The sequence below is a fragment of the Cinclus cinclus genome, chromosome 1 (assembly GCF_963662255.1).
Source record: "Cinclus cinclus chromosome 1, bCinCin1.1, whole genome shotgun sequence".
Taxonomy (NCBI): Eukaryota; Metazoa; Chordata; class Aves; order Passeriformes; family Cinclidae; genus Cinclus; species Cinclus cinclus.
Window position 1 is genome coordinate 16,029,864 of NC_085046.1, and position 20,656 is coordinate 16,050,519.

Sequence of the window (20,656 nt, forward strand, 5' to 3'; positions counted from 1 at the left end):
CTCTTGCTTTTAGCCGCAGACCCAGCCCACCTCTTTGCTCGCTGACGCCCTGGCAGACAGCCGCCTCCTGGGTGCAGGGCCAGCTGCTTCTGCAGCACTGTCTGACCTCCATACTCCAGATGTTTGAAGTTCCATTTCCCCCATGCTTATGTGAACTTTAGCAAAGTGCTTCTGGCATTTCACCAATGCAGCGGAGAGGAGGGAGGGCTGTTGTCTTAACTGTTTTCTTTCCATAATAAGGGCCTCTCTAGAGCTGCTAAAAATCTCTTCCTCTGTAGGACTTAAATTCAGTTTGCCTTCAGTTGCCATCTGTTGCCAGTCTTACTTCCCACATCCCTCTCCCTGTTCCCAGAGATACCCTGTGGACCTCCCCTCCTTATGCTCTCTGTTGACATCATCTTCCTTACAGTTGGGGAAAGTGGGGAGCAGGGGGTGAGGGTGTGATGAGACTTCCTTGTGTCTCTCCAAAGATGTTTCTCACTTGTAGACCCAAATTCTATGAAGTGGCATTTCACAGGTGAGACCTACTGGCTTCTGTCAGGTGCCCCATTTTATCTGATCAGCCTCTTGCATGAACATGCCTGAAATAGCCATTAAGAAAATAAAGTGAGAAGCTGATTTCCTTCAGTGCTGTCTGAGGGATGAATATGTATTCTCTCTAGCAGTTCTCCCATTTGCACTTGGCACCAGGAAAGAAAAAAACAGGCATGAACACAAGTCTGGCTCCTGGACAAGTGGGCTGGTTTCTTTGCTCTGATTCTTGTCCTAGAATGTCGTGTACCCGCTCCCAGCCCCTCTGGTCTGTCCTTGCCCCATGTCCCCTTTCTGCTCAGCTTCTCCATCAGAATGCATGACTAGATTAGCCAATAGGGTGCTCTGAAAACCACCTAGAGAAATAATCCTGTATCTAAACAGGCCTTTCTTTTTCCTTTCCTGCTGTTATATAGGTGTTTGTGCCTCTTCACAGGTCATGCTGTGGAAATTGGGATCTGGTTGAGGTCCAATTCTCAGTGAATCCTAGTCTTCCTTTAGGAAGAAAGGCTAAAGGTGATGCTGTCTATGGCTAGTAATCTTTAAGACTGTTTCTCTAGCTTCTGTTACCAGTTTCTTGATTTTAACAAGTCTTTTTTTCTTTGTTAAAACACTTGCAAGCACATGTTCTGTTGGTCAGTTTTTTCTTAAATATGTCTTGAAGTGAATACAGCTTAAAATTGCTATGAAACTATGTGCATTGTTTTACATTCTGTGCTTCCGAATTCTAAAATCATACAGTCCCCAGTAAATGGGCTGTCCATGGTATGCTTTACTCCCTGGCCACTTACCCCCTATAGCTGTCCTGATATCCCAGAAAAAAAATCTGTGTGAAGGTATAAAATATCTTCAAATGTTCCTGAAATCTGGTTTGCTTTATGCCAATGGCAATTGCCAGGAGAATCTGAGAAAAAAAACTGCTAGTGTTTTATATAAATAAAGATTTAAATTCTAAATCAGGGGCTAAATCCATAGCATTAAACTGACATATTATCTGTGTTCAGACATAATTGAAGAAATAGAAATAGATAAACTGTCAAAATAAGGCCTACAATCAGAACTTTTTAAACCCTCCTCTCCACTGGATAATATTAGTAAAATGCATTGTTAGCATTATGATTTTATTTTTTGTATATATATATTTATATTTTATGTCTAGAACTGTATTTTAAAAGTGTACCTTTACCTATGAGCCTTTCCCCCTCTGCTGGCAACAAACATTTTTTATGGACTGTGAAAGTTGCTGTATATGTCTGTGTTGATGGCCTTAGTTCATTGTGTCAATCTGTAAAAGCTCTTGAAGGTGAGCCCTCTCTGCAGGAAAAGGAAGGCATATCAGATTACATGAGATATGGCTTATCTGCCTCATCTAGCCCTTTACCTTAAGAGGCCTGGATTTACCAGGACTTCAGGAGATGAAGCTTTCTGGAGAGCTTGTCCTACTATTGTCACTTGCCTGTATGGTGAAGAGTATGTGTGAGAAATTTCTATCTATAATCCCACCAGAAAACATTGCTGGGTTTCCAGCTCTGGTAATGCAACTCTTAAATCTATTTTAGTTGCCTCCTACATTGCCAGCACCCCATACAAAGCAAACACACAAGGTGAAACTCTGATGCTCAAATACCTCAGGGTGATAAGAAACCTTACTTTCATGGTGAATGTTCAAAAGGTGTGGCAGGATATTCTGAGGATTCTCAAATGAATTTAGATAGTGGTGTTCAGGCAACTATTAGCCTTAGTGAAAGTTGGATTGAAGGATTGTTTATGTGAAATAAAAAGGTCTTGAAATCCTTAAAGGAATTTGGGGAATTGGAAAAGGCATCTCCCTTTATTTTTTTCTTCTAGTAACTGTTGCTTGTTGCTAGCACTGAGTTTCTTCTGTGGATTGACTGATAAATTGACAGTGCTTTAGCTGACTTGATTCTGGTTACTGTCCTAGAGGCTGTTAAAAATGTCTTGAAATGATCTCTTGAAGAGGGGAGTGGTAAGAAAGGCCATTCCCCTTTTTATTATCAAAGTGAAAGATAGTAAATATAAAGCTTCTAGTATGGTGCCTTCATATGAAATTAGTTCAAAGCTAACTAGGGACTTGAATTTCACACAATTGATAGCTAATGGGGCATGATAGAAGATTGCATCAGTCCTCTACCTTAATAGGCAGGATAGACTCCACCAGTCACTGGTAACAGGGCAGTACTTCAGTCAAAGTTTCTTTAGTTTTTTTTATACGCTTCTCAGATGTTGGTTAACTTGACTGGATGCCTGTGCTGGAGGACTGGGAAGAGGCAAGTGTGCACCAGACTGATCAGTTTTGGTCTATAACTGAGTTGGTATGGTCACAGCTGGGGTGTTCAAACAAATTCTGGTCAATGGAATTGACAATTAAAAGTTCCAACACCAGTACAGCTCATACTCTGGAGTAGATCCCCATGGAATAAATGTGTGCGATAAATAAACACAGTGACAAACAAGGGTGACTGATACCAGTTGTGCCAGTGCTCTGCTCTGTGTGTCTGCTGTGAGGCCAGGCCTGCTTAGTGCTTGGGCTCTCCTGGACAAGACAGGAAAGTAAATTATTTCTGTAGGTAAATTTCTCGAGTTTCTTGAACAGTATCTTGGTGGGGATCCGCAATATGTCAGCAGTAGTTAGTGAAATACATAATTGTTAACATTGTGTAGATACCTGATTGTACATGTCATAAAACCCCAGACCACTCAGTTGTGCTTTTTCATGCCTGGAGTGCCTTGAGCCCATAATGGTTCTTCTCTGTAGAATATTTATTTGCAGTTTAAATATGTTCGCATTTCTCTGCGTGGAATTTTCTTTACAAAATAAAGGCATAAAATGTTGCTCTCACTGAAGTAGTTAGCTGTCTGACCAAGCTCATTAAAGCTGGGGATTTCATTGTTCTTTCTGTAGGTAGAACTGACTTCCTTGCAGGTGACCTGTGCAACATGCATTGTCCAGGTCTCTTCAGCGCCATTACTGAACCATAACTCATTTATTTAAAAGGTCTTGTGAAGTAGTCTTTATTTCTGGAAATATCAGTGGAATAAATTTGTATTTCTAAAACAGAACAAGTTGATGTTTTTAGTTTCGCCAGTTTATTTTCATTTCAGGGAAGCTTATTGTATAACCTATATAGGAAGACAAGGAAATCTGTAGTTTTGCAGAATGACAGTAAGCGTTAATATTAAAGTTAGGTTTAGGAACAGATTGCAATGAATGAGGGTTTGGGTTGTTTTTATTTATTAAGGGATGCCAAAAGCATCTTCATGTTTGTTTCTTAAGTTACGTTTTCTTTCACACTTTATAGTCTGGGTGTGTGAACTTGTAGTAGAAAATCTTTGTGTTTTAAAGTTTTTAATTTTTAACTCTGTATTTTACTGCTATGTATGACTAGTTAAATCTGAAGCTGTGACTGATTTTTTTTTTTTTTTTGTGGAACAGATACTATCTTTCATATTTGAAATGTAGAGAAGTAAGCTTGGAATCCAGATGGTTGTACCAGAGGTTGAGGAAGGAAACTAAACTTTTTCTGCACCACTCACTGTCCCATGCATTGCATAGTTCTTTTGACAAGGTTCAGTGTGAAACCTGTGCCTTTGCCCAGTATTTTGTGTCACATCAGTCACAGTTTCTGCTGAAAGAAGATACTATATTTGATGAATTGCTGGGATGATGCTAGATCAAATCTAGTGTTCCAGCTGGCTTGTCTTTGACTAGAGGTCTTAAGGGTTTGTTTTTTTTTTTTTTCTTAAGTAATTCTTTTATCTTACACTGCCAGCAATGCCCTTTGGTTAAGAGAATCTCAGTGTTCAGGTATAGAATGGATGAAATACTGTTCTCTCCATTAACTTGAAATTCAATGATGCAGCATTTGGCATACAGTCATTTAAAGTTAGAAGGGACCAAATAAGGATCATCAAGTCCAACTCCCTAAAGCTCAGCCATATGACTTAGTATCATCCATGTGCTCCTTGAACTCTGACAAGCTTGAGACCCTGACCACTTCCCTGGGAAACCTGTTCAGTGACCAACCAGCCTCTCAGTGAAGAACATTTTCCTAATGTCCAGTCTGCAGTTCCCCTGACATGGCTTCATTCCATTTCCTCATATCCTATTGCTGCTCTCCAGAGCAGATCAGCACCTTCCCTGTGTGCTGCCCCCCTTGAGGAAGCTGTGGGCTGTGATGAGGGCATCCCTCAGTCTTCACTTCTCCAGGCTGAAGAAACAAAGTGACCTCAGCCACTTGTATGGCTTTCCCTTGAGATCTTCCACCATCTTGGTCACCCTCCTCTGGACACCCTCTGATAGTTTGTCCTTGCATTGATCTGCCCCAAAATGCACACAGGACTTCAGGTGTGGAGCAGATTCCTTTGGGAAAGTACAGCACCAAGTTTGTGCAGAACAGGCTGCTGAGCCTCAGGACGTCTGAGTGCAGCAAGTGCAGTAGGGAGATGGGGGCAGGAATTGGTAGTAGGTCATGCTGCTTGCATGGCTGATGTCTTATATCTGGGTTTTGTTTGTATAAAGCAATTGTAATCTATTCTGTTGACATTTAGCTGTGTATAGCACTGATGCCCTGTCATTGGGGCTCTACTTGCCTGAAGTAAAGTGTCAGAAAGAGACCCAACCCTATATTTAACCACAAACTGAAAAAGCAAAAATGCGAAACAATGCCCAAAGTACAGAAAACTGTTGCCAATAACAAGCTGCTTGGTCTTTCTTGTCTCCTTGCTTTAGAAAAATTGACACCTTAATGAAGTCTGTGGATTGTGAGCCTACGTTCCTTCTTCTTGGAGTGAGTTTAGGGACAAATTGGAAAGTTACTAGCTTGCAGCTCTGTATGGCACAGGGCATTTTTTGTATGATGTGAAAGTTCTTAAAAGCATTGCATGAAATGGCCTGAAAAGCTGTCCTTAAAAGTGGTGGTGTAATCTTAGGATTTTTTTGGTCTTCTGTGTCTGAATGTTAGATTTTTTTTTAAGATCAAGGAAATGTCCTTGAAGTGACTTTTTGTTCTTCCTTAAACTCATGTAGTACTTTGAGTTTTGGGGATTTTTTTGGTGGTTTTTGTTTGTTTGGGGGGGTTGATTTTTTTTTTTTTTTAATTTCTTTAACTTGTAATTTTCTACCCTGTATCTTAGTCTTCATCTGAAAGTTGCCATTTTCACTTTTGAGAACTGGGAAGCTGTTTTCTCCCCTAACCTTTGCTCTTCCCAAAAGCCTGGCAGCTTTTTCCAGGTTGCTGGAAAGAGCTGTGGAGCACCACACATTGCTTCTCCTGTCCCCTCTTATCAGGTGAGTGTGTGTGCTCTTACTGCTTGTTTCTGGGGAACTGGGGAGGAGCAGGGTAGGAAACCAGAAGTGGAGTTTTCCTGCACAGCACTTCTGCAATATCAGTTAATTTAACACAAATCTGAAGCATATTTGCTCGGTGTAAATTTGTGGTATTGGTGTAATGAGTTGTCCTGTCCTTCAGGACAACATGCAGTTGATGGTGCCTGGTTAGTGGAGTTGATTTGGTAGAGGTTATTCTTTTACTTTTATTCTCTGCTCTTTCCCAGCTGTGAATGCATTTAGTGAGAGAAGTGGTAGCTATACAAGTATCTGGCTCGTAAATTCATGTTGCAGTGGTTCAGGAGTACAAGGATTGTTGTAGTTTGAATTCTCTTTATCCTTTTTTTTTTTATTTTAATACCCCCATATATGTGATCTTTATTAAAATGTTTAGATACTCTCATATTAGCTTGGCCAGAAATACTTCAGTCTCTCTTTATTGTAAATTGTTCATTCTGGGCTAGCACGCTAGCACATGGGTAGAGTGGTATCTGTGGCACAGGAAAATAAAAGAACAACTTTGCTGTATCATTGCTGTGCCTCACTTGGCCTTGACGCTACTTCTAAGGAAGCAAATAGTTAAATTTTAACTCTACATCCTGTTGTTCAACTGTTTCTTTTATTTTTTTTTAAATTTTATGTGATTTGAAGAAGACAAATAGTGGAGGCAGCTAATAATTAACAGTTCCTTCAATGTTCAAACTTCTGGATTAGATGGAATAGTCCCTGGCACTCAGTTGTAATGGCAAAGAGGTTTGTTTGACAAGTTCATTTAAATTTGCTTCCCAAGGGAAACACATTGTGCTCCTGGAAGAACCGTCTTTTCCTTTTTCTCCAAATCTATATAAAGCTGGGCTTTGTCTCACTGAATTACGTTGTCTAGGAGTGAAAATCCCAGTCCTAGTCCCCAAATTTTCAAATTATGCTACGTATTTGTTTCAGCATAGGCCAAAGATACCTGAAGTTGGTCTCACTGCTTGTCTAACTCATGATATGTTAGCCGTACTTTGCTCCTCTCCATCTTCGGTATCTAAAAGTAGGTTTTGTGCATGAAATTACAAACTAACTTTTAGCTGTCTGGTTACTGTATCAGAACAAGCACACTATGTCAAGTGTGACCAGAGCTTTGAGAATGATCTGTTTGGGCTGTTACCTGGTATATGTAGCTTGTCTTTCTTGGAAATTAACTCTTGACTGGCTGGAAAGCTTTGCTGCCCTACTAAAAATTGCTTGTGTGTCGAGTTTTTCCTCTCTTGAAAGTGCAAAACGTTGCCTATGACTAAGCAATGAACTTCCCCATGAACATCAAGCAAATAGATATAAATGAAAATACAAGACTAACCAATTGTTGTGTGCTTTGTTTTGCAGAATGTTCACGTAAGTCTTAATAATATGCAGATCAAAAAACTCCAGTAATTTCTTGAAGAAATAATGTGCTGTCTAGTAGGTCTGACAGGCTGCCTATTGCTGTGGGCAAAACATATGCTGTGAGCCTTTGCTTTGCATAGGGGTAAAATCCTGCCTTGCTTTTCCGGTGCACCAGATGTGGTAGGAGTTGAAGTTTCATTAGCTTTGAACAGCCAGTTAGTCTCTTGCACAGGCATGTCTGAATGCCTTTCAGGATTTACATATGTGCCCTGTTGATGGGCCTGCACTTCGGTACAGATACTCTTCTTTTTGTTTTGGTTGCCTCACTGAAATTCATGCTAAGACTTGACAAATCACTGCTCAGTACTTAATTTTGGATAAGCTCTCTGATAAAATTAATATATAGTCTTTTTCTGCTCTGAGAGGTATTTTCATTAGAACAATTTGTTGCAAAATTACTTAAGTCAGTTTCCAAAGTATGTATGGTACAGCATCTGTTCCTGGAATTTCTTATCCTCTGTTCCAGTAACTTACAGAATTTTCGTTGTCCATTGCAGGGAGGAAAGGTAGTTTCATGGACTATCTGCTAGGAAAACATGCATACTTTTGTACTCTGAAGGGCTTTGTTTAATTTGTTTTAATTTTTTTTCCCTTTGCTATCAATGTGAAGAGAATTCATAGTATAAAGACACTTATTTGTCCATCCACTCCACAAAAAATTAATTTATTATTAACAATAGATTTGGTTTGTGAGGAGAAGGTATGGATTTATTTCAAGGCACATGGCTGTATTTTAAAAACTATTTTGAAACATCATTGTATGTTTTTTTACGTTTATGTTCTCAACCTCCTAAATTGCAGTGTTATTCAGGGGACTTAAAAATTGGCTCTTTTTCTCTCCTGTGCAGTGCTTATGTACTACAAAATATGAATTGTTGCTTATTAAAGAGTTTTGTAAGATAGTTTGAGAACTGCTGTTATCATTGAACAGAAAGGTTCAGGTCATGCAGAAAAATTGGAAGAGAGATGAACATGTAGCACAGCACTCATATAATTCTTTCAGCAAGATGAAGAAAATAACAAAAAGGCAGAACTAATATATATGTTTCAGTCTCTAAAAGGAAAAGAGCAAATAATAGCTGCATTTGAAAAAAAACTAGATGAATCTCATTCTTTAGTCTTCATTCTATCATCTTTGGAATCAGCTGACAGAGGAAATGTGGGTGCAGTGGGTGATATTTGATACTGATGTAGGTAAATACTTGATGTATAGGATTGTCTCATTTGGAAAGGGATTTTTAAAATTCCTGACTTGGGGATTTTTTCAGAGCATGTGCATTAAGAACAGTAAAGCTTGTTCCAAAGTTTTACTGGGATATTTAATTAATTTATTCCAAATATGCTAATGCAGATATGTATAGTTAATGTCTTGCATTGCTCTGGAAAATTACAACTTTTATTTCTATTAAGATTCTGTAGGTGCTTCTAAAGTTAAAGAAACCTTTGCAGTATTACAAGTAGTCTGTTATTTAGCTTTAAGCTGTGAAAACAAGCTTGCTTGCTATCACTGCTTTTTAGTGGTTCTCTGCCTGTATTCCTGCTTGTAATCTGCAGTGTTGTCTATCACAACTGTTAAGGAAGGGTTTGTCTTTTTATAGTCAGGAGAATTTAAGATTATTTAAGCATGTGTACCAGTTAATGAAAGAAACAGTTCAGCTGAAGACATTTCACAGTGACCGCTGGATGCTGGGTTTCCTAGAAATGTTCATTTCCTGAATATTAATCTTACTTTTTTCATCTTGCCTCATATAGAAGTAGAAATATCAGCTAATTTTTTGCTCAGTCTTTGACTTTGCTTCACTTAACAAAACCTTGGACGTTACAACATTCATTTTAGATTAAACCATTTCTAGAGATTTCTAAAATTTAGAATTTAAACCATTTCTAGATTTCTTCCTCTAAATGAGGTAGGATTTAGGATGACAAGGATTTTTTTTTATTTCTTTCTGAAGCATCACTATTTTTTTCTATGATAGCCTTTCTAGGAGGATTTGATGATTATAGGCTAAAATTAATTTTCCTCAGTGGATAAAGTGGTGGCTTGATAGGTTTTGCTCAAAGGGGTGCCTTTTTTGTCAGATGCCATCTCCTTCAATGAGAACCTGAGGTTCTACTAGGTGCTTAAACCAGTACATTCAATCCCTGAATCTTGAAATAGGATTCCTAGAAATGGGACTTCCTATGGCATCCAATGCTTGATTTGCACTCGTTCTTCAGCTAGGGCGTAAGCTGTAATTATATTCTGTGTAAAAGAATGTGTTTGTTATGTGAAGCATAGTTTGCTTTTTCAGACTCCTGGACTCATCTTTATCTCCTTTTTTTTGTCTGAATAAAATACAGTGTATTTTATATTCCTTTACTTGCTTCTTTAAAGCTTTGGTTTATTCTTTCAGTAAAGCTGCTATGAACAGTATGACTGAAACTAGCCCCAGTGCTGAAATTAGTCCCTCCCTGTGCAGCCACTCACTCTGATATGCACTGATGGCTTTGCTGAAAGAAATTACCATACAGACTTCCCAAGCTTAGTCCCCCTCTGGGGCTCTGAACAAATTGCTTAGCTCGTCTGTCCTGGTTTCCCAGCTGTGGAGTTGGAGTAATTTATTACCAGTGTCAGTCATAAGAACACCGAGGGTTAATCTGGGAGGGCTGTATCTGTATAGTGTCTTTAGAGTGTTGAAGCAGTAACGTATAATTGTAATTTTATTATTAATATTGGTTATTTCATTAAGATGCAATTTTCTAACAACGTTCTTGTAGATTGAACTCATTTCGTCAATAAACTGGCATCCTTCCAGCAGCATGAACTCAGTTCAGACTCTGTCTAACAGTGAAACCTAAACATGTAGCTAGCTCTGTAAAGAAAACAGCAAATGCCTAAAGAAACCCGTACTTTCTTGTTTTTAATCTAGACTGTGGACATCCATAAAGAAAAGGTCGCTCGCAGAGAGATAGGCATTTTGACGACCAATAAGAACACATCAAGAACTCACAAAATTATAGCACCAGCGAACATGGAACGTCCTGTAAGGTATATTCGAAAACCTATAGACTACACGGTGCTGGATGATGTTGGCCATGGCGTAAAGGTAAGAACTCCTGGACACTTGAGGACTCCAAGTAACACAGACCAGGAGACAGGATCGGGGCAGAATGTTACTGATCCTAAAATGTTTAGTTCCTTTATGATAGGAAGGATAACTACCACATACAAACATTTCAAATAATAAACTGGATTGTTTTACAGTGAGGGTTTTTTGAGCAAGGTTTTCCATAACCTTGTGACTGTCAGTGATAGTCAGTGTCTGGAAATAATGGCTCATGGTCTTAGGCTAATGACTTGTCAAAAAAAGCCATGACTGACTTTTAAAATTACCACTACTTCCTCCTCTACATTAAGTTGTCAGTGCCACTCAGTTTTTCTCAATAACTCAGGAAATAAAGGAAGTCATCTTTTATGGGGAAGTTTTCTAGTGGAGGTGGGGTTTTTTGGTGGGTGAACAAAAGAAAGGGGGTCAGCTAGTTTGCATTTAAATCTCAGTGGCATTTGATGTCCTACTCCCATTGGACAGCCTAACTTTCCTTTTCTCTAAATAAATCATTGAGTTAATATCTACCTCTCTTGAAATGGTTGTTGTTAGAGTGAATTAATATAGCACCATTTGCTCCCTGGTTACCTTCTTATAAAAAAATACCTTTGTATCCCTCTAGACCAGGTGTTCAAGGTATATTCAGTTTGCAGCAATCTTCTTGGACAGCATTTATTCAAAACCTGTGTATCCTCTAAAGCTTGATGTGCTCTGATCAGTCAGTTGTGCAGCTCTATCAGCCCATCATTTGCCCTTTGAATCACTGAGCTCGAGAACAGATCTTTCCGAATGACTTGGCACAACAGAGTACCAGGATACCTCCTGCTTCCTGGTAGCCCTCCAAACGTCCACAGGAATCTAATTCCAACACAAGTTAGAAAGCAGTTCTATATCATGACAGCTGTAGACTATGAATTAATGTAGTAACTTTGGACTACCTGTTTTGTTTGTAGGTGAACCTGCATTAAACCTATTAAGTCTCAGGGTTATTTTACAGTAATAAATTAAGCCAGTCTTGATGAATAACAGTCTTGTGTAAAAGCTTGACAGACGTGTTCTGAATTGCTATAAAATAGAAACACCAGAGTCAAAAGAAACTAATGATTTTTCACTATAAGCCTGCATTTGAGGAGAATGCACTATGAAAAGAGATTACAGAAATTTGGTGTCAGTGTATTGGTTTCTGCATTTAAGTGCTCCAGGAATCAAGTACTGCAGAAGACTTTAAAAGTCAAATAATTACTGTTAGTATCTGAAATTGATGCTTTGCCAAGCTACTTGCTTTGTACATACTCAAAACAGATTGCTTGATCCATGAAGGCTGAGCTTATTTAAGGGTTAGCTATTGCATTTTCCCATATCCGTACTTGCTTGTGGGAGCAAAAGGCTGGTGTCTTTATTCATGTGACCCTCTTTTTTTTTAGTGGGTGCTGTTGGCCCATTGCTAGGCAGTTTTTATAGAATGTTTTTGGTACAGGGTTTTTTTGAATGTTAGTGATTTATTCTATATTAAAAACAAGGTCTTTTCAGAGGTAAAAAACCTCTAGTAATAAGCAGGTTGCCAACTCACTAACAAAACAGCTGCAAATTACATCTTCATATTGTTTCTTTGAGTGACTTGCCTAAGTCTGTACAGCTTTGAAGAGCATGACCAAGTGAAAAACACTTGGTGTTTTCTATGTAGACTTGTTGCACAAATGAAATAAACTGCCAGCCAGACCTCAGGTATGTAGTTCAAGGTGGATGCCATGCATTGGAGACACTGCTGAAGAGAGTGTGCTCAGTTAGTGAATGACACAATTAAATGTTTTAGCCTTCTTATTACTTGGGTTCCAAGAGTGTGACACAGATCAAGGCTCTGGAAGAAGTAGCTTACTTAGTCACCTAGATGTAGGTAGTGGTGTTAAAAGAAAATTAACCCAAAACAACTTAAGAAGCTGGACCAAGTCCTGTTGGAAATCAGCACTAATGAAAGATGGTGCTGAGAATCTGAGTTGCCTCTTGAATCTATTTTTAGGAGAGAGCATACAATAAACTGAATTACAAACCTTGTCTTGTCCAGTGGTCTTAAAAGATGCTTCTGTCTCTGTTAATTCCTATGTTCTTGAGCAGAGATTTCACCCCAAGTTGTACAGCAACGTGTCCAATAAGGCCTTAGAAAAACATGTTTTGCTAGAGAAAAGGAAGTTTGAGGTCCGCTTAGAACAGTTGTCAGTTTGACTGACTTGCAGATCCTTGAATGTTTTCTCCGGTAGCAACTGTCAGTAAAATACAGCACAACACATATATTGACATGTAAGTATTAAATAAAAATTTTACAACACTTTGAAATTTGTAGATGACAATTTATTGCTGGTAGTGGGACTCTGTTCTGGTGTAGGATTTGATGAAGAAACAAAGGAAAAATACAAGGACGCAGACTGTTTCTGCTTATATGTATTGTATTTGAATCCTGATCCTAGGAAAAATGTTGTTTAAATAAGCAGTATATTTTATGGGGTGATCCTGAATTTTCTCATGTGGAAAGTGTAGATAAAAATAATGCCTCACAGAGTTAAATAATGAAATTAGGGAGCTGTGCAATCCTCAGGATAAACACTGTCTTCACAATACATCATCTCTCTGAGCAAATGCAAAACCTGTGTATACTCACAATTCATTTTCTTTGTTTGTCTCTGCTTGTCGTGGCTGTGTAGAAAGGATGCAAAAGCAGATGCATGTGCTTGGGGCATGGTGAAGGGCTCTGCATGCCTCCCTGTGTCTCACACGCATGCAGCAATTTCTGTGGGGGCAGGTGAGGGCAGAGGTGGCAGTGATGGGTAAGCAGCTGCTCTCCATAGCAGGTTTCCTCACTGATGGGAGGCACTTCCTGAAGGCAGTGCTGTTTCCTCCTCCATCATGGTTGAAAAGCTTGATTGAAAAGCTTTTGTAGGGCATTCTGGTGTCACAGAGGTGCTTTCTCTTTCAACCTGAAACCTCCATGGCAGCCCCAAAGTGCCCCAGCTATTGCACTCCCTACCCCTTCCCTTTGTAGGGACAGATACAGACAATGTCTCCAAAAGTTGCTTTCTTAAAAAATATATATCCCCATGAAGCCGAGGCATCAGTCCAAATCAGGAGAGCTTTTTAAGTGGGTTTGCTACCAAGGAGGCTTTGCAGTACCAATATGTGTTGATGGCTCCAAGAAACACACAGGGAAGCATTTTTGCTTGTCTGTTAAGTGGTTGCTCAGCTGTCACCCCCTGGGCATAGGGGAATGTAGCTAAAGTAATTTTTGGTAAACAAGAGCAAGTGTTGTTATCTACTTTCCTGTGTAGAGCTTGGTTTAAAATTATTAGGCAGAGGCTACTTAAACATTTCCTTCCTCCTGTTCTCCTTTTTTTTTGTGTAAAGAAAGAAAAAAATACTGTGCCAGCAAATAAATAGGTCAAACACAATTACTTACACAGAAAATCCTTAGTTTAAGAGCGGGAAGAAGGAGGAAGCTTGGAAGCTGCCTTAAAAACCTAAAATTTGCCCTTAAAAGCCAAGTTCAAATTGGCCTTTGAATTTATTATAATCTTCTTTTTTGAATAAAAGTCAAGTGGAATTGCAGCAATTTATGAAATGGTAGCTAAATAGGAAATTGAAGTGGTGATACCTTATGGTTAAAGGCACATAAAATGTTGAATGCATGCTTAATTGAAATGTCTAATAGCTGTAATTGGATCAAGCTTATTTTATGGAACTAATAGTTCTTCAAAACCAAACTTGAATTGTCTATGATGATTGATCACTTTTCAGATTTATTTTAAGGAAAAAATTGTAATTTTGTCACCATAAAGCAATTTGCATTTCAGCACATGAAAACTTTAAGAAGCTTTTGAGCCCAGAAAGTTAAACAGGAGTTAAGCATTCAGAAATCTTTCTCAAGCAAATGGAAGTTGGAAGGACTCCCTTAAAGTAGGGATTGAGCCAGAACTTGACAAACACTAAGCTTAGAGAAGGGAGTCTTGCTCTTACCCTTGTGCTTCCCAGCATGTCCTACTTGTCTGCAGTCCTTATGCTCATATCTGTGTCAGTGTAAAATGAAAATGCAGATGAGATGCTGATGTGAAGGTGAAAGGCTACCTAATCAAGCTTATTTACCCTTTAGGATAAGGCTTTTTATGTGTAGTGGCTGGAGTATTAAATTTTAAATAATTCACCCCAATAAAACCCAAGTGATATGAGGATCCTGAAATGAAGCTGCTGCTGCCTTTGTCCCCCTACCAGCCTCTGTCAGACATTCACGCTTCAAAGGATGTCATGTTGCCAATTTCATTAATGTCACATCATCCCTCTGGGGTCATGGCCAAACAGTAAATATTGCTGTAGGGTAAAGAATGCTTCTCTGGGGGGAAAAATGGAACTTCCTGTGCCAGCTCTAATGACTCTGTTGTGAGTATTAACACTGTGTGCTTTCCATAGGGCACTTGATACTGGAAAGTCAGAAGTGTGCCTAGTGTAATCTGATATAATGTAGGTTTCAAGCCGTTCAGTGTGCAAAGGAAACACAAAATTTGAGGTCTCTTTATTTTGTAATTTTTTTTTATTCTAGCCATGCTTAATTGTAGCTAGATTAAAAGTCACCAACTCAACTGAAAAATCTTGAACTATTTAAAAGCAGGAATCTAGGTATCTCTCTCTGAAACAAGACTAGTGAGCGCTGAGAGAACAATGTTGAGTTTCTCTGTCATCCCTAACAGGTTTTTGTATGCTAGTGCTTTTTAACTGGAAAGTTAAACAAAAAGAAAGGAGAGAAGCCATAGTGATAAACTATATCTTATTGCCATTAACAAAAGACTAATGACTAGGTTGCAAATATTAGTAGGAGAGGTAAATTTCCGTGAAGAGAGACTTACCTTACATATGTTCAATTTCTAAAGAAATACTAATTTGAAACCTACAATTCCTCAAAATAGTTTGCTTTACTACGGACTATAAGGAAATGAAGAACAAATAAAAGCTTCTGACCCATTCTGATCAGAAAATCAAGACACAGGAATAATTCCTTTAAACTGCACAAAACTAGTGTGGCAGAAGTGTTTTACTCTGAGTGTCTGACCCCCACATACAGTCTGCCTGTTGAACAACATCTTTGAATACATATTCTCCCAAATTTGTATCTTGATTTCTCCAAGGAAACCATGTTCCAGGTTTGCTGCTTTACTGTATCATTTCCTCAGGCAATCCCTACCTTCACATACAAGCACCCTTCCAGCTTCTGTTTTTCTTGTTCTGACTGTGTCACCATGTGGTATTTTGGAACTGCCCCACTGATGAGACAAAAAGCGATCTTGTGCACAATTGCCTAGCTGCACACAAATAATAGTATTTCAAAAGGCCTTCTGGCCAGCTACCCTTTGTGTAGGGGTGTTCTCCCATGACTAATAAAGGAAGTAACTTTTTAAGTAAAAGGGAGGTTCACTGAAGAGTCAAGAGCGACCATGTTTGGTTTTTTTTCTGTTGTGGACTACAACTGTGATTATTGGTCAAAGATAACAGATCTTAGGCTGACTATTGCCTTTACAGACCCTATGTATAAAAGTTCCAGGTTTGTCAGATACTTGCTATTAATGGAGATCAGACTGGCACACTTTTTAAACCCTTGTTTCCATTGAGGAGCTTTTATATTGGGTAGTCTTTAATGACCTCTTTCAGTCATCCTAGGTATGGCAGGATATAGAGTAGAATTGGCTCTTTAAATTCAGGAGTCAGAGAAATGATGTGTGAATACAGCAGGGGAAATACAACCTGCACAGAGATTTGTAGTTCCTGCACTCTGAAATTGGAAATCTCATAGCTGAAATGTGCAGGAGAAACTTGCTGAATTATCAGCATGATAAGGATAAGGATTTTCCTTCTGTGTACAGGTGGTCTTTTGTATTCTTACAGATAAATTTGCTCACATAAATGAATTATTTGCAGCCATCCCTACCCCTAGTTTTCCAAGCACAGTTTATAGCTCAAATGATAGCTTTATAGTTCTCTGAATCATGACTAATGTTCCCCCATGACTTGTTAGTTGGCATAAAAATGATTAAAAACAGTTAGATGGCTGCCTCCTGAGGCCAGCCGGTGGGGTCCCTTGATGTCTCCACATCCTTTGACTGCTGGTGGGTACTTCTGTTTTCTTCACACCCTTCCTTTTTGTGCCATTCTTGTTCTTGTCCCTTTGACCTCAGTTACAGTGACCTGCAGTACTGCCTTTGGGAGCAGGTGTTTTTGTGCTCTTCAGACTACCAGAACTGAGTATGCTAGAATTGCCAAGAGAGTTGCCTTAAGCAAATAAGTCTCTTGGTACTAGCAGTCATTGCTTGTCCTTCCAAACCCACAGCTTAAATTCTAAAGTCCAGGTGCTCTGAATTCCTGGCATGAGTTACTGGAGCAGCCTCAATTTTGGCTTTGATAAATGCCTTGCATGGCTGTTGCCAACACCTGCTCTGCCCATTGCCTGAATTGCTTTGCTCCTTTCCAGCCCACTGCTGGCTCTCGGTCCTAGGTTGGCCTGCTCTCCCGTGCTGTCCAAACCCTGTGGATGTGTCATTGCCCTAGCTGTGACATTTTGGAAATGCTGCAACACTGACTCTTATTTCTCGAGCCTGAGATTGTGGTTTCTTTCTCTTAGTTTTGTGACAGCCCTTAAATCTTTATCGTGGACAGCCACATACATGCTTGTTGGGTTTTCTCTGGAAAGACAAGATTGTTCTGCTTGCTTCTTTAAAACATGATCTGCTATATCATTGCAAGAAACCCCAACCAATACTGCTGTCTACCCTATTTCCTTTCTGGGAACATCCTGGTCTAGTTCTCACCCTCAGCATCACAAGCATCCCCAGCAAGCCTGCAGACTGTTTTTGTTCTGATGTGTGTCATCCAGGATGCTGGTATCAGGTTGAGAACTGTCTCCTGTGTGTGCAGTAATACAAGCAGCAGGAGGAGAAGGGAATTGTGCTCCTCACAGCTTCTGCAGGAGTTCTCAGTGATGCTCTTCATTTTACTAAGCTTTTTTTTCCTTTTGCACCTCCTGTCTCTTATTTTATACTCTCTCAGAACAGTCTCTTCCCTCTTCAAGCAGTGAACCATATGCATGCTACTGCTTCTCCTCATGGCCTGCATTTCCCTCCTTCCTGGCTCTGACCTTCCTGGTACTGATCAGGCACTTGGTGATGGTCGTGTTCTGCCACCAGGCTGGCTGGCCTAGAGGCATTTGTAGAGAGATGCTTGCACATACATTAAGCACATACTTGCCACTCTTTTTGGTTTTCTGCTGCCTTTTTTCACCTTCTTCAAATCACACTGAGTCCAGACCCTGGTGCATAAACTGTTTTTGATTCCAAACAGGTTTTTTTAATTGCTTAGAAAGCATCACATTTGGTTAGCAGACCAAGAAATTCAGCAATGTTGACCCCATAATCTCAGCTGATAAAAAAAGAGTCTCCTCCTAATTAATTAGCTTGTTAACCATGATTAAATAGCCATATGGTTCATCTTGCTTTGGTTCATTTGTGTTTCCCCCTTACTTAGGTCTTTTGGATCAGGAGTTGCACTGCCATGTGAATCCCAGTTCCTTTTGTATTCTGGCCTTCTGTTTTCCTGCCTGTATGACTTTTGTTTATATTGACAGCAACAGAGAGGACATCTACAGACCTTTTTACATATAGAAAGCAGTATGACAACAGTTTCTAATTCTTCTGAACAGTCAAGTGTGTGTCTGTATATTGTTTAACTGGTAGCAAAGGAGATGAAGCTCACCTGATGTAGTCCTAGAGACAGGAGTAAAAGTCAAGAGCTGTTGGACTTCAGATAAATGTTTAGTGTACTTAGTGTAGAAAGGTTTGAAATAAGATGAAGATTACCTGAATCATTGCTACATGTTGATATTCATACTGTCACTGCAGTGGAAGCAGAATGTAACAGGGATTAGGAGGGGCTGTGAAAGTGCTCACCATAAATGCTGAGTGACTGTATAAGGGAAGGAAAGAAAGGAAGCTTTTTGGATTTGTATTTTTGAGGCAGGCAAATTTAGTAGTAGCAGCTGGATAAGAAACCATGCCACCCTTCCTTTTAAGCCTTCAAAAAGTTTTGAGCTATGTCTGCTGGGGAGGGACAGAACCAAGACTTTTGTTTTTTGGCCTCCTTTTAACAAGTTTCTTGTATTATGCCATTGCTGTTGGCAGCTGGTGCAGTAAGGGGAAGGGTCACATACTCCTGTGAGAAGAGAAAGCAAATTTCATTACTAAAGGCCTGTTTTAAAAATACACTACATGGGAGAGTACTTTGGTGTCTTGGGAACTGAATCTGCATGTTTATCCACTAAATAAGTATGTGGGGACAGAGGTGGTTTAAATGCCTGTGAACTCTGCTGATGAACTTCTGACCAGGCTGGGAGCAAATGTAAACGGATTGACCTTCAAATTTACTTACCAGACCTAAACTTTTTAATCTGCATTTTGGAACAGGATTTATGTTCCTGTTTTTGTAATGTGAATAACTTAAGGATGGTGGCTTTCAACCTCGTTTGATTGGGAAGCCCCAGCTGATTTTCATTGGTTTTGCAGACCCTGTCAGAAGTCTCAAATGCACGTTTGCTGTATTGCATGTTTTAATTACTTTTTTTACTGAGTTCATGGATGCATTTAAACTAGCCTGTGTTTCCTGGAGGAGGAAAAGAAGATGCAAACTCAGAGTTTGAAATGCTCTGCCTTAGAAGGCCTGTTCAGAAAGTAGCAGTTTAATTCCTAACAACCTCAAAAAAAGCATTGGGATAATTTTGGTTTGCATGTTTGTATTTGTTTTTTTTATTGGTAAAATTAACCCTTTCAAAAATATGAGTGACTATCCCCCATCCCATTCTCCCATGACCCCCTTGCTCCCCCCAAAAATGAAAGAACTTGGCTTGAGTTTATTTAAAATGTTACATTTTTCCTCATGAGGCCAAGTTTTGATTTTTTTTTTTTTTTCCCTCTGCAGTCACAAAGGCTGTTAAAATGATACAGTGGAATCATATAATGACTTGATTCTAAGAGTTAAATTTCAGAATAACAATCATTCTATCCTTGCCAACAGTTTTGAGCAGCCAGTGTTATGCTGGCTTGAATCAGATTTCAATCAATAAACCAGAGGTGAAAGGTGCTGCCGCTCATCCTGTTTAAAAATTCCCTTTTCTTTATTTACCATTCAATGCAGCAGCTAGGATTTCTTGAAAACATATGAAGGTTAAATGTCAAAGCAACAGGCTTGTCAGTTCTCTGCATATTGCTGGAACTGTGGTTTTATCAAATTCTTAAGTGCATATTGCCTTTGAAATAGTACTAATTTGGTTTTGGACTTGAATGGTCAGCAGAGGGCTTTTCAACCCTTTACTGCCCATGAAGAACATGGCAGACATCTGGCAAAGCTTAGCTAAACTTAATTTTGACACAAAGTGCTTTTCCTGTGGTCACTTCGTCAGACACTGAATTTTCTATAACTGACACAACAGAATCTCTCTTAGTGTACTGTATCAGTAGACACAAATGATTTCTTTAAAATGTGATTATCTTTAGTTTAACCTGTCATATCAGTTGTGATGGATCTGCCATTAATTTCTACCTTTTTCCCCCCTTTTTTTGCCAACGTTAAGTGGCTAAAAGCCAAGGTAAGAAGTGTTATTTCTCCTTTGACCCACAGTGCCTCATGTGACTGATAGTAGAGGCTGCAGAGCCATTAAAACTGAAAACTAGCGCTGTCTTACACTCTCTTCTGCTTTCCATAGGATATTTAGATTAAACATGCTATACTTTTTTTTTCATTTACAGCATTTAGTGTGTCAATATATCTGTGATACATTGACATCTGCATTTATATATAGATACATTAATTTCTCTAACACATATAGTGCTTTGCTCTGAATTCAGTAGATGCCTTGATTCCCTTCACTTACATTTTTTGCAGGAGACTTCCCAGACAACCTGAATGACTCTGCTAGTCAAATAGCAGGGGCACATTGAGAAATTCTGGGCCATACTGGCTGTATTGTACTGTCAGTGTTAAAGTTTGATTTAAATTATTAATATCCGAATGGCAATGAATACAAATGTGGCTTCCCTTTAAGAAAAAAAAATATAGAAGACATTTGTGCGTGAACCTGTCAATTGCTTACCTTTCTGATGTCTGTTGTTAATTAATAATGAAAATAACATTAGCTTGTGTTTAGACTCTTTTTGTATTTACTGGTGTCTGTCTCATGTGTAGCTGAAAA

At 39.1% G+C, this 20,656-nt stretch overlaps 1 protein-coding gene across 13 annotated transcripts in view; it reads left to right on the forward strand.

Moving 5' to 3' along the window:
* The window catches only part of ABI1 (abl interactor 1), a 79,166-nt gene that overhangs the window by 40,797 nt on the left and 17,713 nt on the right, over positions 1-20,656 (forward strand). For 9 of the 13 annotated variants that reach the window (XM_062507218.1, XM_062507202.1, XM_062507226.1 and 6 more), the window contains 2 exons: positions 10,216-10,392; positions 20,039-20,053. The exons of 1 other annotated variant lie outside the window; for it this stretch is intronic. In XM_062507218.1, coding sequence (XP_062363202.1) covers positions 10,216-10,392; positions 20,039-20,053 — 192 coding nt within the window. The remainder of the gene's footprint in view (positions 1-10,215; positions 10,393-20,038; positions 20,054-20,656) is intronic. 3 more of the 13 variants (XM_062507210.1, XM_062507243.1, XM_062507289.1) reach the window with 1 other exon arrangement.